This window comes from Eimeria necatrix, genomic scaffold (assembly GCF_000499385.1).
Source record: "Eimeria necatrix Houghton genomic scaffold, Enh_scaff30, whole genome shotgun sequence".
Classification (NCBI taxonomy): Eukaryota; Apicomplexa; class Conoidasida; order Eucoccidiorida; family Eimeriidae; genus Eimeria; species Eimeria necatrix.
Genome location: NW_013653541.1, coordinates 158,449 through 174,036, shown reverse-complemented (window position 1 = coordinate 174,036; position 15,588 = coordinate 158,449). Strand labels below are relative to the sequence as shown.

Sequence of the window (15,588 nt, the reverse complement as noted above, 5' to 3'; positions counted from 1 at the left end):
CAGCCGGCTGGCCAGCTACCTAGCTGGTTACCTAGCTAGCTATCTGGCTATCTGGCTAGCTAGCCAGCTAACTAGCTGGCTAGCCGGCTAGCTAGCTGGCTATCTGGCTAGCTAGCTGTCTGGCTAGACGTTGGCCAGCTAGCTGGCTCTCTGGCTAGCTAGATATCTGTCTATCCGGCTAGCTAGCTGGCTAGCTATCTGGCTAGCTAGCTGCCTGGCTAGCTAGCTAGCTATATATCTAGCTAGCTAGCTAGCTAGCTAGCTACCTTGCAAGTCTTCGACGTTTGCTGAGGACCTGAGGCAGAGGCGCGCTTTGGGCCCGAAGAAGTTGAGGGCCTCCAGCCGGAAGCTTTCGGGCAGCGGCAGCTGCAGCAGCAGCTGCTGCAGCTGCTGACACACGGGGGCCACCGCCTCTGCCTGCAGCAGCAGCAGCAGCAGCAGCAGCAGCAGTCACCAGCGGCCTAGCAGCGGCAGCAGCAGCAGCGACGGCGAGACTGCAGCAGCAAACGCTGCGGCTGCAGCCGCGAAAACGGTGCCAGCACAACTGTCTACAGCAGCAGCAGCAGCAGCAGCAGCAGCACGACGCCATCACCGCAAATACAGCAGCAGCAGCAGCAGCAGCAGCAGCAGCAGCAGCACGAGCCACATCACGTGCTACCACCACAGCCAGAGCAGCCGCAGCCGCAGCCACAGCCGCAGCAGCAGCCGCAGCAGCACCAGCCACAGCACCACCACCACAGCCACAGCAGCAGCAGCAGCAACAGCAGCAGCAGCAGCAGCAGCAGCAGCAGCAGCAGCAGCAGCGGACGTCTAGAGGCAGCGCATCGAGGCGCTGCAGCAGCTGCTCGAATTCTTCCTTGCGGCCTTCTGCTGCGATCACCCACTCCATCGAGCCAAACGGCAGACACAAACACCTGCACAGCAGCAGCAGCAGCAGCAGCAGCAGCAGCAGCAGCAGCAGCAGCAGCAGCAGAATAAAATAAATAAAGCAATAAATAATTAATTAAACGGAGAGTGTAAAATTGGGGTTTAACAGTAAATAAATTTGCTTCCAGAGAGTGAAGCAAGCAGCAAAAGCAGCAGGGCTGAAAACAGGGTTTAGGGTTTAGGGTTTAGGGTTTGGGGTTTAGGGTTTAGGGTTTGGGGCTAACCTGGGCGCTTTGAAGGGCGGTTCTTGCTGGATGTGCTGGCCATCTGCTGCTGCTGCTGCTGCTGCTGCTGCTGCTGCTGCTGCTGCTTCTAGCTGAGCACAAGTTGCTGCTTTCGCCCCACAAGCAGCAGCAGAAATGTTTTGGCCCTGCAGCAGCTGCGGAGGGTTTGGGCTGCTGCTGGGGTACAGCAGCGTTTGCTGCAGCGCCAAGGAGCAGCTTCTGCAGCAAACAGCAACCTTTCTTTCATCTGCTGCTGCTGCTGCTGCTGCTGCTGCTGCTGCTGCTGCTGCTGCTGCTGCTGCTGCTGCTGCTGCTGCTGACTGGCAGAGCCTTGGGTTTAGGGTGTGGTCTAGGGAGCCTCTTCTGCTGCTGCTGCTGCTGCTGCTGCTGCTGCTGGGCAGAGCCTAGGGTTTAGGGTTTGGCCTAGGGTGTTGCATTGCGGGTCGCCAGACCCCTAAGAGCGCAGTATCTCTTTTGCTGCTGCTAGGGTTTAGGGTTTAGGATCTAGGGTTTAGGGTTTGGGATCTAGGGTTTAGGGTTTAGGGTTTGACCTGGGGAGTCTGCGTGTGGGGTCGTCGAGCTCGTTGAGAGCGCAGTGGCTCTTCCACTGCTGCTGCAGCAGCTGCTGCAGCTCCTGCTGCTGCTCCAAAACCCTAAAAGAGACACTTTCTGCTGCAGCATCCAGCAGCAAATGTTTTCCTTCCAGAGCAGCAACAGCAGCAAAAGCTGAGCGCTCTCTGCAGGCAATAAACGGCAGCCGCTGCTGCCGCGCGCGCACTCCTGCAGCAAACAGCAAGCAGCAGCAGCAGCAGCAGCAGCAGCAGGTCATCCCGCTGCAGCAGCAGCAGCAGCAGCAAAGGCTCCCGCTGCTGCAGCAGCAGCAGCAAAGGCTCCCGCTGCAGCAGCAGCAGCAAATGCTCCCACTGCAGCAGCAAGGGAAGACGCTGCAGCAGCAAAAGGAAACACTGCAGCAGCAGCAGGAGACGCTGCAGCAGCAAAAGCAGACACTGCAGCAGCAAAAGCAGACACTGCAGCAGCAAGGGAAGACACTGCAGCAGCAAAAGGAGATGCTGCAGCAGCAAGAGGGGAGAAAGAGACAAAAAGAGATAAAAGGAAATTAAAAAGAAAAAGACAAAAAATAAATAAAAGAAATCAAAAAGAAAAGAATAAAAAAATAAAATAAAAATAAAAATAAAAAATGAAAAACAGCAAAAAGACCGAAAGAGCAAATAAACAATTTCTTTTTTTAACAACTACCACTCATTCAATTAATTCCTATTTATTATTTATTTATTATTTATTTATTATTTATTTATTTATTTATTTATTTATTTATTATTTATTTATTTATTTATTTATTTATTTATTTATTTATTTATTATTTATTTTTTACCCAAATGACTCAAAATGGGCAAATCGTGGCCCACAAAAACGGCCACAGCGCATTTTGGGTTTTTGTCAATTCCGGCGATTTCTTCATCTCCAGAAGCTTCTTTAGCGCAAATTATCAAAGGTTCGTAGCTGCTGCTGCTGCTGCTGCTGCTGCTGCTGCTGCTGCTGCTGCTGCTGCTGTTGCTGCTGCTGCTGCTGCTGGGGTTGGTGGTGCTGGTGGTGGTGCTGTTGGTGTTGCTGCTGCTGTCGTTGCTGTTGGTGCGGCTGTCGTTGTCGCTGCTGCTGCTGCTGCTGCCATTGCTGCTGCTGCTGCCATTGCTGCTGCTGCTGCTGCTGCTGCTGCTGCTGCTGGTGGGGTGTTTGAGGAGCGCAGCAGCAGCAGCTTCGAGGGTGTCTGCGAGCAGCACTTTGCCGACGACCTGGCCGGGGACGAGGACGTCGAAGGGCTGCTGCTGCTGCTGCTGCTGCTGCTGCAGCTGCTGCCGCACGCTGCGCAGCAGCAGCTGCAGCAACTTCGACAGCTGAAACACCACGTTGCTGCGCACCCGCGCCTCCGCATACACCCCACACTTCTGGGGATCGAGTTTCAAAAGCGATCCCAGCTGCTCCACGCGGTGTACGTACACCGCAAGCAGCAAATCCGAAATCTCCTGACACAGCCGCAGCGCCCTTTCTGCTGTTGCTTTCAGCAGCAGCAAACTCTCCGCGTCTTCCAGCTGCGCCTGCCCGTGCTGCTGCAGCTCCTGCAGCCGCACGCGCCAAACCACCGAGGGTTTAGGGTTTAGGGTTTAGGGTTTGGGGTTTAGGGTTTGGGGTTTAGGGTTTGGGGGTTCAGTTAGGGGGTTGGGGGCAGCGCGGTGGCCTCCAAAGACGCTGCCCACGCGCCAGCGCAGCCAAACTCAAAGGCTAGGGTTTAGGGTTTAGGGTTTAGGGTTTAGGGTTTAGGGTTTAGGGTTTGTACCCGCTGCAGGGCCCGGCACTCCTCCTGCCGCACCCCAGAGATCTCGATGTTGCGAATGCCCAAGCACACAGCCTGCAGCCAACCCCAAGCAGCAGCAGCAGCAGCAGCAGCAGCAGCAGCAGCAGCAGCAGCAGCAAGTGTAAATTTGGCAGGACAGCAGGGTTGGAATGGGCAGCAGCAGCAGCAGCAGCAGCAGCAGCAGCAGCAGCAGCAGCAGCTGGGTCTTAAGGACATGAAATGAAACGGAGCGAACTGGTTTGAAGTGGCTTTCTTGCATGCAAGTCTGCTGCAGCAAACGAAAAGCATTTTAAATTTAAATTTGAATTAAATTAAAATTAAATTAAATTAAATTAAATTAAATTAAATTAAATTAAATTAAATTAAATTACTTCAATTGCATCAGTCCATCTGAAGTCCGAGAAATTGTCCTGCAGCAAATTGGCCAATCGGCTCAGCAGCACAAAAGCTGCGTCTTCCAGCTGCAGCTCCGCCATGCGCCTGAGACGCAGCAGCAGCAGCAGCAGCAGCAGCAGCAGCAGCAGCAGCAGCAAAACAAATGCAATTGCAGCAGCAACACTTCTGCTGCTGCTGCTGCTGCTGCTGCTAATGCTCTCCTGCTACTGCGTGCTACTACTACCAGCTACTCCTGCCAGCTGCTGCCTGCTGCTACTACATCCTCCTGCTGTTGCTGCTGCTGCTGCTGCTGCTGCTGCTGCTGCTGCTGCTCTTGCTGCTGCTACAACTGCTCGCAGCTGCTTCTCCCCGCAACTCCTGCCAGCCGCCCCTCCCTGCTGCCGCTCCCTGCCCCCTCCCTGCTGCTGCTGCTGCTGCTGCTGCTGCTGCTGGACGACGTCATGAACAAATGCGTGCGCGCTGCGTCTTCGTCGTGGAAGAGTCCTGCTGCAGCAAGCTGGCGGGCGAGGACGGCGCGGAGGTCAGCAGCAAGGGCGAGAGTCAGCAGCAACTTGGCGGGAGAAGCAGCAGCAGCATCACTTCTTGCTTTTGCTGCTAAGTAACTTTCAATTGCTGCTGCTGTTCTCGGAGACTCTGCTGCTCCCAACTGCAGCAGCCGCGCGCTCAAGTCCGTTTGGTTGAAGAAGGCGCAAAGCTCTTCAAAGAACAACTCCAACTCCCGCACAAAACCCTCCGAAACCTGCTGCTGCTGCTGCTGCTGCTGCTGCTGCTGCTGCTGCTGCTGCTGCTGCTGGTGGACGCGCTGCAGCAGCTGGCGGGTGGTCTCGAGGTCCTCGGGGCCCGCGCATCGGTGGAGTTTATTTTGGATTTTGTTTTTAATTTCTTTTTTTAATTCCAAAGAAATGTCATTTCGGTGAGCGATGCTGCGAATGCGAGTGAGCGGCTGCGCAGCGCGAAATGCTGCAGCAAAAGAAGGCAGCGAGGGCAGCAGCAGCCGCAGCAGCAGCCGCAGCACAGCAGCAAGGTCGTCGCTGCGGGAGCCGAGCGCATGCAGCAGCAGCTCGAGGTGTACAGACACCTCGCGGGCCAAGTTCGAGTGTCTGTTCGGCCGAAAGTGCTTTCCATCTTCTTCACAAATTATTATTCTTTGCTGCAGCAGCTCGCTGTAGATGCCTGCGAAGCAGACTGCGTCGATCACGCTCACCAGCAGCTCCGCGGGCGCTCGCGACAAGCTGCTGCTGCTGCTGCTGCTGCTGCTGCTGCTGCTGCTGCTGCTGCTGCTGAGGGGCGCCGCCGACAGCAGCACCGACTTCAGCAGCTCCAGCTTCGCGCCCCACGACGGCGCTGCTGCGTCGCCCTCCACCAGCATCTGCAGCGCCCTGCTGCCGCCGCTGCTGCTGCTGCTGCTGCTGCTGCTGCTGCTGGCAGCAGCAGCAGCGGGGCCCAGCAGCCGCACGCAGCTGCTGCTGCCCACGCAGCCCTGCGGGGGGCCCCCGGGGGGCCCCTGAGGGGACAAGTCGAGCCCCGAGGAAAGGCGTTTGAGGGAAGAAGAGAAGGAGTCTTGCGAGCGGCCCATCCAGGTGGCCTCCCGCTGCTGCTGCTGCTGCTGCTGCTGCTGCTGCTGCTGCTGCAGCCGCTGCTGCTGCGCGCCCCCCGCAGGCAGCAGCGGCAGCTCTTCGTGCTGCTGCTCTCCAAACTTCGCGCAATATCGCAAACAGCAAAACTCCGAATTTATTTTTCTGTTCTCAGAAAGTTCTTCCCACAACACCTGCGGGGGGTCTCCGCCCCCCACCACCACAAACTTAAACTCCACGGGGGCCCCCGGGGGGCCCCCCGGGGCTGCGTCGGGGAGCCAAAGTTCGGGGGAAGTCCAGAGGGGAAAAGAGTTGGGAGAAGTTTGGAGAGGAACTGCGCGGCGAATGTCCCAAGAGCCGAGTTGGCTAGCTGAGCCAACGACAGCTAGCCACTGGCCAGGGACTGTGCTGCTGCAGCGGCACTCGAAGACCACCTGCCGCACCATTTGCTGCTGCTGCTGCTGCTGCTGCTGCTGCTGCTGCGGCGGCGGCGGCGGGAACTCGCAATCCCGCAGCAGCAGCAGCGGCAGCCGCGGGGACAAAGGGGGAGGGGCGGGGGAGCAGGCGCAGCGACGGTGCTGCTGCTGCTGCTGCTGCTGCTGCGGCTGCTGCTGCTGCTGCTGCTGCTGCTGCTGGGGAGGGAGGGAGGAAAGGCAAGGGGGAAGGCAGGCGGCGGAGGCGGGAGGGCCTGCTGCTGCTGCTGCTGCTGCTGAAGAAGCCAAAGTGTGCAGCAGCAGCAAAAGAGGAATAGAAGAAAAGTGAGAAGTTCAGCAGCGCCGAAGACTCGCTTGCGGGCTGCTGCGGTGTCCGTACACCTCAGCGCAGAGCCGGACCGCCGCGGAACCCGAAAAGGGCAGCAGCTGCTGCTGGAAGGGCCAGCAGCAGCAGCAGCAGCAGCAGCAGCAGCAGCAGCGGACGAAGGGGCGCAGGCGGGGGCGAGCTGGCGCAGTCCGTGGGGCCCCACCCCCGCTGCAGCTCCGCGGGGGAGTTTGGAGGTTTAGTCAGTGAAAAAGAAAAGACTTTTGAAGTTTCGAAAGGGAAAAAAGACAAAAGGCGGGAGCAGCAGCTGCTGCGTGCATGCTGCAGCTGTCTGCTGTCGCGGGCGCCGCCGGGCCAGCAGCTGCTGCCGCCGGGGCGGGAAGCGCCAGTTCGCCGTTGTCTCTCGAAACCAGCAGCACTTGGCGAATCTTTTTGCAAAAATGTGCAAAAAACTCTATTTAATATCCCGAAAACCTGCAAAGGCGGCGCAGTCGCAGCCCCAGACCGCCGCAGCCGCACCGCGAGCGCCCGGCGCCTCCATGCACCAGAGCCGCTCACCCCGTTCCCGCCGCCGCCCCAACTCCTTTTTGGAAAATAAATTTAAATAAATACATTTGAGCCGCCAGTTGTGTTCTTTGCGCTTCCACAGAGGCGGCTTCGCTGCGGAGTCGCCGCGAGCAGCCAACACACCTGCTGCTGCGATCACGGAAAGCTGAACAGCTCGATTGCGCACCAATTGCCCGCAAAAAGAACTCCTTTTCTCTCGTAAAATCCAAAAGAGATGCTTAAATGCCAAAGAACTGCTTTGTTTCTCTTGTCGCCTCCCACTAAAAACGAAAATGAGCTCTTCAGCTCCCCGCGAGCTGATCTGTTCAGAAACTGCACAGCCCGCTGCGGTGTACGTACACTCCACACTCTTGCACAAACCGCCTCCACTCCCTTCTGCACTTCCTCAACGCCAAATGTTTCACTTTGCATTTATTTTTAATCCAAAATGAATTCTAAAACCTCTACGCAACACAGAATGGCTGGCGAGGGCTGCTGGGCACTGCTGCCACCCCGAGGGAACCTCTAAACCGCCTTTTAGGGTTTAGGACGAGGGTTTAGGGCGAGGGTTTAGTCGCTAGGGTTTGGACGGGCTGCGGGGCTTTGACCTCTGTTTGAGGGTTTAGCAATTAGGGTTAGGGTTTGTTGCAATTAGGGTTTAGGGGTTTGGGTTTGGTGTTCAGAAGACAGGGTTTTCCCTCCCCAAGGGGGCCAAACAACTTCAAACAAATAAATTAAAATTAATTGAAAATGAAGGACTAAACAAAATTTTAATTAATAAAAAGAAGAGGAAAGAATTAATGAATAGAGTCAAGTCCACACAAACAGGCATAGAGTCAAATATAAACAACCGAAATGAAACAAAGTGAAATCAAATTAAAAAAAATAAAATAAAACAAAAAATAAATAAAAACAAATAAATCAAATAATTATATGCTGTCTGAACACCAAATCCAAACAGGGCCTATTCATTCTGTTCACTTTTCCACTTTCTACTTTTTGCTGCCTCAGGGAGCGCTGCTGCTGCAATTTAATGGTTTTTTGTCATTCATTTTGTCTCTTTGTTGCTGCAGCAGCAGCTGCAGCTGCTGCTGCAGCTGCTGCTGCAGCTGCTGCTGCAGCTGCTGCTGCAGCTGCTGCTGCAGCGGCTGCAGCAGCGGCTGCTGCAGCTGCTGCTGCAGCGGCTAGCTGCCACTGCAGCAGTCGGCAGCCACTGCAGCAGCAAACTGCCGCTGCAGCAGCAAGCTGCTGCCTGCTGCAGCGGGCCGCAGTGCGCACGGGCAGCTGCTGGTCTGAAGTGGCAACAGCAAAGCGGCTCCTCTTCAGGGGTTTAGGGTTTAGGGTTTAGGGTTGCTGCTGCTGCTGCTGCTGTTGCTGCTGTTGTTGCTGCTGCTGCTGTTGTTGTGTTGTTGTTGCTGCTGCTGCTGTTGCTGCTGCTGTTGCTGCTGCTGTTGCTGCTGCAGCTTTCCTCAGTGCTCATAGCCCCAGCTCCGCTCTCCTCTGCTACTCGCATGCAGTAGTTTATTTTCTTTTTATTTAATTTAAAAAAAAAGAATTAAAATAAACTTTTCAAAAATCAGAAAAGTGGCAGCGGCGCGGCCGCAATGAGGTGTAGTGACACCCGAAGAGCTGCTTTCACGGGGGCCAAAAGAAGTCTTTCAGAAAATAAAAAAACACTTTTTGTTGCATGCAGGTCCAAAAACAGGAAAAGAGTTTGCTGCTGCCTCCCAACAAGAAGAAAGTTTGTTGCTGCTGCGGCTGCTGCTGCTGCTGCTGCTGCTGCTGCAGGTGCTGCTGGTGCTGCTGCTGGTGCTGCTGCTGCTTCTCAAGTTTTATTTTACAGGTAGCTGCTGCTGCTTCGTAAAGGCTTTACGGGCCTGCAGCAGCTGCTGCAAATAAAAGTCTCTTTTTGAATTTTGGAAAAATGAAATGAATTTCGAGAACTGAAAAGTGCAGAAGTGGGGGCAGGGGGGGCGGCTCCAGGTGTACGTACACCGCAGAGCCCGCAGCTGCAATCTGAACAAATTGCAATATTGCAATATAACTAAAATTTTGCAATTAATCATTTAATTTCATTTTTGAAGAATTCATTAATGGAGGGGCAAAGGCCAGATCAAGTGCGCGGCGGAAGAGAGCCAGGGTGTACGGACAGCTGCTGCGTGAAACGTTTCGAAAGTTGAACAGCGCAGCTTCACTTCATTTAATTTCCTTTTTTCTTTTTTGAGGTTTTGCTGCATCTTTTGGGATTAAAAAGAAGTGCAGCAGCTCGAAAAGACCCCTTTAACCTGCAAAACAACTGAGACTGAAGCAGCAGTTCTTGAAATGGTCTTTTTTGGCATTTGTGTCAGCCCGCAGGTGTCTATACACCTGGCGGCTAAGGGCCGCCAGCAACAGCGCATGCAAAAAATGTTTTTTTTTGCATTTCATATTTTTGAAAAGGCCTTGGGGCTTTAGTTGCGAGGACTTGGCAGGAGCTGCAGAATTGAGTGGGGCTTTTCAGGTTGTTTCTTTAGGGACTGTTAAAGGCTTTAATTAAATGCCAATTAAAAGAAAAAGAAGAAAAAAAGACAAGTCGGAGCTGGGGAAAGAGGCAAGCGGCGGGGATGGGGCCTGGCCTCCTGTGGTCCGTGACCGTGTGTCGGGATCTGCCTGTGTCTGGCCCCGGGGGGGGGGTTGGAGAAGCCACTTTGAGAAATAAATACCTTTTTGTGTTTGGAAAAGTCGTTTAATGTTTAAAAGTTGCAATTTGAAGAGGAAAGACGCGGAAACGGGGCCGGGAGGCGCAGCAGCAGCAGCAGCACAAGTCACTGGAAAGGCACTGCAGCACAGGGTCCATCCCCCCGGGGCGCTGGGCGGGCTGTGTTGGCCCGTTTTGAAGTTTGAAAAAGCCGTTTTGTTGAATTTAATTGCAAATTAAAAAGAAAAAATAAAAAAAAAGAAGAAATGCGGGCGGGGGGGCTCGTTCTCGAAGCTGGAAGTTGAATCGGAGGCAACGAAGCAGGACTTGCGTCTGTACTGAGCACGATCGAGCACGATCTCGTGCTGCAGCAGCAGCAGCAGCAGCAGCAGCAGCTTCAGACAGAGTTCTTTTGCGTCTTTTTCAAAATTTCCCAATTTAATTTCTTTTCCCGCGACTCGGCTTGCCGCAGAAGTCCGAAGCAGAGCCCCCGAAGCGCAGCTTTCCTGAATGCCGCCAGTGCCCGGAGTGGAAGCAGCAGGCTGCTGCTGCTGTCTTTCTCCGTAGCCTTTCTTTTCAAAAAGTGTTTAGCAGCAGCTTTTTGAAATTTTGAATAAAAAGGAAAACGCTTTCGCGCGCGTTTTCGGAGTCTGGACACCGCAGCCCCCCTGCGGGAAACTTGAACTTTCGCGTCGACGCTGCGGCGGGGAGGCTTCACAACTTTCTTTTTCTTTTATTTTTCCTCCGTTTGCAAACATCAAATGAACAAGTCCATTTCTCTTCTCCAAAAGTTCCATTTCTCGCCGTTCAACTGCAGCAGCCCGCGTGGGGAGCCGCGCAGCAGCGCTCTGCAGCCGAAGGCGGGCGGCGTGCCTGCCTGGGGCTGCAAACCCTAAACCCTAAACCCTAAACCCTAAACCCTAAGCCCCAGCGCCTCGCCCGCGTGCCCGCCTGGCGCCGGCGCTCGCGCCGCGGCGGAGCCAAACCCAAACCCTAACCCCTCGCCGGCGAGGCGCGGAGCAGCAGCAGCAGCTGGGAGCAGCAGCAGCAGCAGCAGCAGCAGCAGCAGCAGCAGCAGCAAACCCGCAAACATGGCGGGACAAGAAGACATGCTGGACTTGTGGTTCAACGTGGACATCCGCGGAGAAGCCCCTGCTGTTCAGTACGAAGGCAGCGTGCGGGGCCAAGTGCTGTACCCGCCGTCTTCGCGTGCGAAGGCGCAGAGTGCTGCTGCTGCTGCTGCTGCTGCTGCTGCTGCTGCAGTGCTGTTTGCCGTGCTGACGTGCTACTTGCTGCGGCGCAAGCGGCTGCGCAGCCGCAGCAGCAGCAGCAGCAGCGAGCCCGAGGAGTTCAACTCCGACTCCGAAGGAGAGTTGAATTCAAATTATGATGAAGACAGTTCAGAAGAAGAAGAAGATGAAGAAGATTTAGATGCAGATGAAGAAGCAGAGGAGTCCAGCGGCGAGTTCGGAGATTGGGATCTTCCCAAGAAGCTCCGAGACGCGAAGCCGCAGCAGCAGCAGGACTTCGAGCTGCCGCCAAACGTGGTCCAGTGGTCACGGCGCTGGAAAGACGGCTCTGCTGCTCAACCTGCTGCTGCTGCTGCTGCTGCTGCTGCTGCTGCTGCTGCTGCTTCTGGGTACAATTCGCCCACTTCGTTCGCTGGCCCGGTGGGCAGAAAGCCCTTTTGCAAAAGTTCCCGAAATTCCGCATTTTGCAAATTTCAACTTTTTTGCAACTCCGGTGCATGCAAAGTTGAATAAACGGAATTACTTGAAAAGAGGAAACTGAAGAAGTTCTTATTTGAAAAGAGGAAGAAAAGAAGAACTTCTTCGATTTCCTCTTTTCAATAAGAACTTCTTAAAGAAGAAAAGAAGAACTTCTTCGATTTCTTTTGCTGCTTGATCTGCACAGGACACAGAGGCAATGTTTGAGAATATAGTGGTTCACGGCGGTGAGCTGGGCGGCGGGCTTGCAGGGAATTCAGAACAGCTGAAGAGAGAAACAGGAAAGGTGGAAACAGAAAAAAATTTGAAAATTAAATGCAATTTAAATCTTTTATTTCGAAATTGTTTGCGATCTTCAGGAACAATGGAGTTCAGAAGGCCATCGAGCAGTCAGCCGGGGAAATTCGACACCTTTCTGATCACGGCAATTCCTGTAGGGCTTTGGCGCACGGAATCTTGCAGCTTTCCGCGTGTCAGTTTGAAGTTTCTGCATTTTAAAAGTTTCTGCATTTCAAAAAAGTGAATAAGACTTTGAATGTTCTTTCTTTCTGCGTAGGACCCGTGGCTGCCCGAAGAGGAGCTGGCCTCGCACCCCCTGGCGCCGCTGCGGGTAAGGCTTTCTTTCTTGAATTTCTTGAATTTTGAACTTTCGAACTTGGCTCCCTGAAGAGGAATCTTTCTCACTGGATTCTCCTTTTTGTGTTTGCTGCGAGTCGCAGAAAGAGTTTTCTCCCGTGGCTGCTGGATTTGTCGAAGAGGCTCTGCAGAAGGTGCCGGCGAGGGAGCTGGAGGAAGGCGGTGAGTGCTGATCGCGGCGTTGTTCATCTGCTGCTGAAGTGCTGTTAAACATTATTTGAATTTAATTAATTTGAGCCAAATGCGCAGTTAAAGGCCTGGACGTCAAGAGAATTCAGTTCGTGTTTCCGCGGGGGTTTGCACGTTTTGCAGAACACAACCCGTTCAAGGTGGTCACCCTTGAAGGCTACGGGAAGTTCCTGCTGCAGCGTGAGTCTGTGCGCGAAGTTTATTTAACCACAAAGTCCGCCTTCAGCCTCTTGCAGCTTCCTACCCTCTTGTGGCTTCCTTTCTCTTTGCGTTTTGCTGCTTTCAGTGGCCAGGGAAGATCAGTACAGTCCGCTGCGTGCTCTCCCGCGAGGATCGAAGGCCAAAAGACCCACCAGAGAGCTGCGGAAGGAAGTGACAGTCAGCTCTGTGGTCCGCAATTTCACTGCAGCTTTTGAATAGTGTCTGGAAAGGCAGTTTTCTGCGAAGTGGAGCGGCACTGGCGCAGCCACCGGGCAGGTGTATCGCCATCTTTGCAACTTTTGCTTTTTTTCGGAATCTTCTGTTGCTTTTCAGGAGGGGGCGTCTGAAGAAGTCGAAACTTATCTGAAGAAGTCGAAACAATTTTGAAGACCGGGCGGGGTGAGACAGCGCGGAGGCGCGGGCGCCGTTGAGAACCCGAAAGTTCCGTTGAGAACTTTAGAGTTCCACTTTTCAACTTCGTCTCAAGGCAATTCAAATGCAAGACTGGACGAACTTTGTGTCTTTGTCTGTTTTTAGGTGTCATTTTATGCCACCTTCCCACCGCGGATGTCGCCGTTGTGTTGAACCAGCCTGTGAGTGCCTGGCGCTGCTTATCTCGGGAAAGCAAGTTTTAGAGAAGTCATTTGCTGCTTTCTTGAGATTTTCCACTCAAGTGCAGCACAAGTGTCTATTAATGTTTGTCTCGGGGAAGGGGAGTTCGGAAGAGTTGTTTGCTGCTTCTTGCTTCTGAGGTTTTCCACTACGAGCTGCGAAGCGCGTTTCTCAGGAAGGTTTCGACGAAGCTATTCCCATTCTGACGGAAGACTTTGAAGTGCGTTAGAGCCGAAGAAGAATTTGAATTGTCGAGTTGGTTTATTTGCGGAGATCAGCAAAAGAGTTCGCAGTTCCCGAGTCCGCGTTTCCCGCTGCGCTGCTTCTTGGCGTTCAGGATTTGGACTCTTTCCGCATGGAGCTGGAGACCGAAATCGAAAGTCTGGTTCAACGAGCTGCCAGCCAACCCAGTGAGCAAACTTTGGCTCTTCCGGCTGCTGAGGGGGGCTGTTGCTGAGTGCAATTGTGCGAAGATCGGGGGCTTGGCGGGGCTTTTTGCATTTGCATGCAGACCCCTACAAAGTGCTCCGGCTGGGCCACAGGCCCGGCGTGCCAGCGACAACTGTCATTTCGCTCTACGGTGAGAAGTCTGAGAGAGCTGCTGGCGACTGCGGGTGGCGCTGCAGCAGCGCAGCTTTCCGGCGGCCGCTGCGAAAGCTTGAGATGGGAAAGCGAAAGCGATCTGATTTTCATTTATATTTTTATTTTCAGGGAAAGCCTTGTAAAAAATAAAACGGAGGCGGACCATCTGGACGTCGATGGCGAAGTGGGATTCTGGGAGTTCAAGAAACGCCTGAGCGCCGCAGCGCTCACTGCAGCAGCTCTCCGCCGGGTGCAGGCCGCTGCAGCTTGTGCTTCTGTCATGTCAGTTATGTTCAAGTGCCGCAAAGGCCCTTGTTGCAGAGGAGAAGCAGAAAAGGCTTCGTTGGAGCTGCCTATTATGCACAGCGCCATTTGCGGAGGCTGTGGGCTCTGCTTGTCCTGCTGCGGCGAGCCAGTGCAGATATGTGTACAGCTAGGAGATGCGAAGAGTCTGCGGGGCACTTCTCGATGGGTTTTGCTGATGGCTTTTGCTGATCGTTTCAGCCACAGATCGCGGGTGAACGCCGTCAGATCCTGGGCGGTGCTCGCCAGGTCAGTTCAATTCGTTTTATTGCGGAGGAACAGCGTGTCGACGAACTTGCCTCGTCCTGCCAGGTGCAAACAGCAGAAACAATAGCCGATTATCATTTCAAGTTATTTCAGCCTTCAGTGGGATTCCTCTTAGTGCCTAGGGGCTCGTTCAGATTGTCCGTGTATGCACAAGACGCCAGTCTCAGCTGAGCCGCCCGCGAGAAGCTAGCAGCACTTAAGCCACAAAAAGTTCCAAATAAATGTTTTTTGCACTTATTTCTCACCGAGCGAGTCCAAAATGTGGTAAAAGTCGTCGCCGTCAAACGCAAACAGGCAGGAACGAGCCGCCATGTACAGGTAGTCGTTGTAGCCAGAAGCGGAGCCATCCTGCACGAAGAAGTATCGCTTTTGTTGCGTTTTACTTTTCACGTGGCTCCAATTTAGTTTTTTGGGAATTTAAATGCCATAAGAGCCTACCAGAAGGTGCAGAAACTGGTTGAAATCGTTTGAGCAGTAGACGGCATTGAAAGTCTTGCACAGCTCGACGGTGTATTCGGCATCTGCATGCAGAACTTGTCGAAAACGGAACGATGCCCCATTTGCACGCATTTGATGCATGCAAGTGCATGCATAGGGTGCAGTTTAAAAGAAAAAGATGCAGAGAGCTTGGGGGCTGAGACTCGAGTGTGATGCTCGAGAAATATGTATGAACTCACCCAAGGCATTCTTCAGCCGAGACCTGCTGGGGTACCAGTTGGCCTTGCCAGAGTCAGGCAGAACTATCAGCAAGTCGTCCTTTTTGAGGGCCTGAAGAAGACAAATTCCGATTTTGCACTAAGTCCAAAGGCACTTGTCTTCCCCAGGCTCTTAAAAAGGAACAAATTGTCCTTTTTGAGGGCCTGAAGAAGACAAATTCCGATTTTGAACTAAGTCCAAAGGCACTTGTCTTCCCCAGGCCCTTAAAAAGGAACAAAATGAAGACAAATTCCGTTTTTGAAATAAGTACAAGAGGGCAGCTGCGGCCTGCAGCAGCAGCGCGAGGGCTGTGCTGCAGTCTGACCTCCAGGAGGCTTTCGGGGGATTCGGTGAAGAGCTCTGAGTGTTCTCTGTGGCAAAGTGCGAGCCAGTGGGGGACGACGACCTGCACAAGGGCCCAGACAGAGGCCGGCGAAAACGCAGCAGCTGCTGCAGCAGCAGCAGCTGCTGCTGCTGCTGCTGCTGCGGCAGCAGCAGACGACCCCTGCTGCGGAAATCCAGGGCCTGCAGGTCCAGTGGATTTCCTGGCGTGGGTGCTGCTGCTGCATGCAGAAAGCTCAGCAGCAGCGCCTGCGTGGGTCCGCAGCGGCGGCGCTCGAGCTGCTGCTGCAGCAGCTGCGCAAGCAGCAGCAGCAGCAGCAGCTGCTGCTGCAGCAGCAGCCTTACCCTCACGGGAAAAGAAAGCTCCGCAAAGTGCGCCACTGCTATGCCAATCCCCGCGGGAGAAAGCCGCCGCCGGCCCCCGTGCTGCAGCGCAGTGTCCACCCCGTCTATCAGCACCTGCCGAACCAGGTGGTAGTCGTCGCAGGCCTGCATGCAGCGCCACTGCATGCATGCATGCATGCATGGGTGCATGCATGCGTGCATGCATGCGTGCATG

The 15,588-nt window shown here is 54.1% G+C and overlaps 2 protein-coding genes across 2 annotated transcripts; one reads left to right on the top strand and one right to left on the bottom strand.

Moving 5' to 3' along the window:
* Positions 1-258: 258 nt before the first annotated feature.
* ENH_00041980 (phosphoglucan, water dikinase protein, putative) lies at positions 259-6,792 on the bottom strand (the record flags this gene model as incomplete). The annotated part of the gene is made up of 9 exons (XM_013580768.1): positions 259-417; positions 809-914; positions 1,152-1,370; positions 1,703-1,931; positions 2,545-3,286; positions 3,505-3,576; positions 3,894-4,002; positions 4,248-6,201; positions 6,771-6,792. 9 exons carry the CDS (start codon positions 6,790-6,792, stop codon positions 259-261), a joined length of 3,612 nt encoding a protein of 1,203 aa, XP_013436222.1.
* A 3,773-nt stretch (positions 6,793-10,565) lies between these two features.
* ENH_00041970 (hypothetical protein, conserved) lies at positions 10,566-14,162 on the top strand (the record flags this gene model as incomplete). Its single annotated transcript, XM_013580767.1, has 13 exons — positions 10,566-11,144; positions 11,389-11,428; positions 11,561-11,634; positions 11,758-11,811; positions 11,921-11,999; positions 12,150-12,206; positions 12,313-12,333; positions 12,765-12,820; positions 13,015-13,059; positions 13,177-13,249; positions 13,351-13,453; positions 13,551-13,973; positions 14,126-14,162. 13 exons carry the CDS (start codon positions 10,566-10,568, stop codon positions 14,160-14,162), a joined length of 1,641 nt encoding a protein of 546 aa, XP_013436221.1.
* Between the last annotated feature and the right edge of the window lie 1,426 nt (positions 14,163-15,588).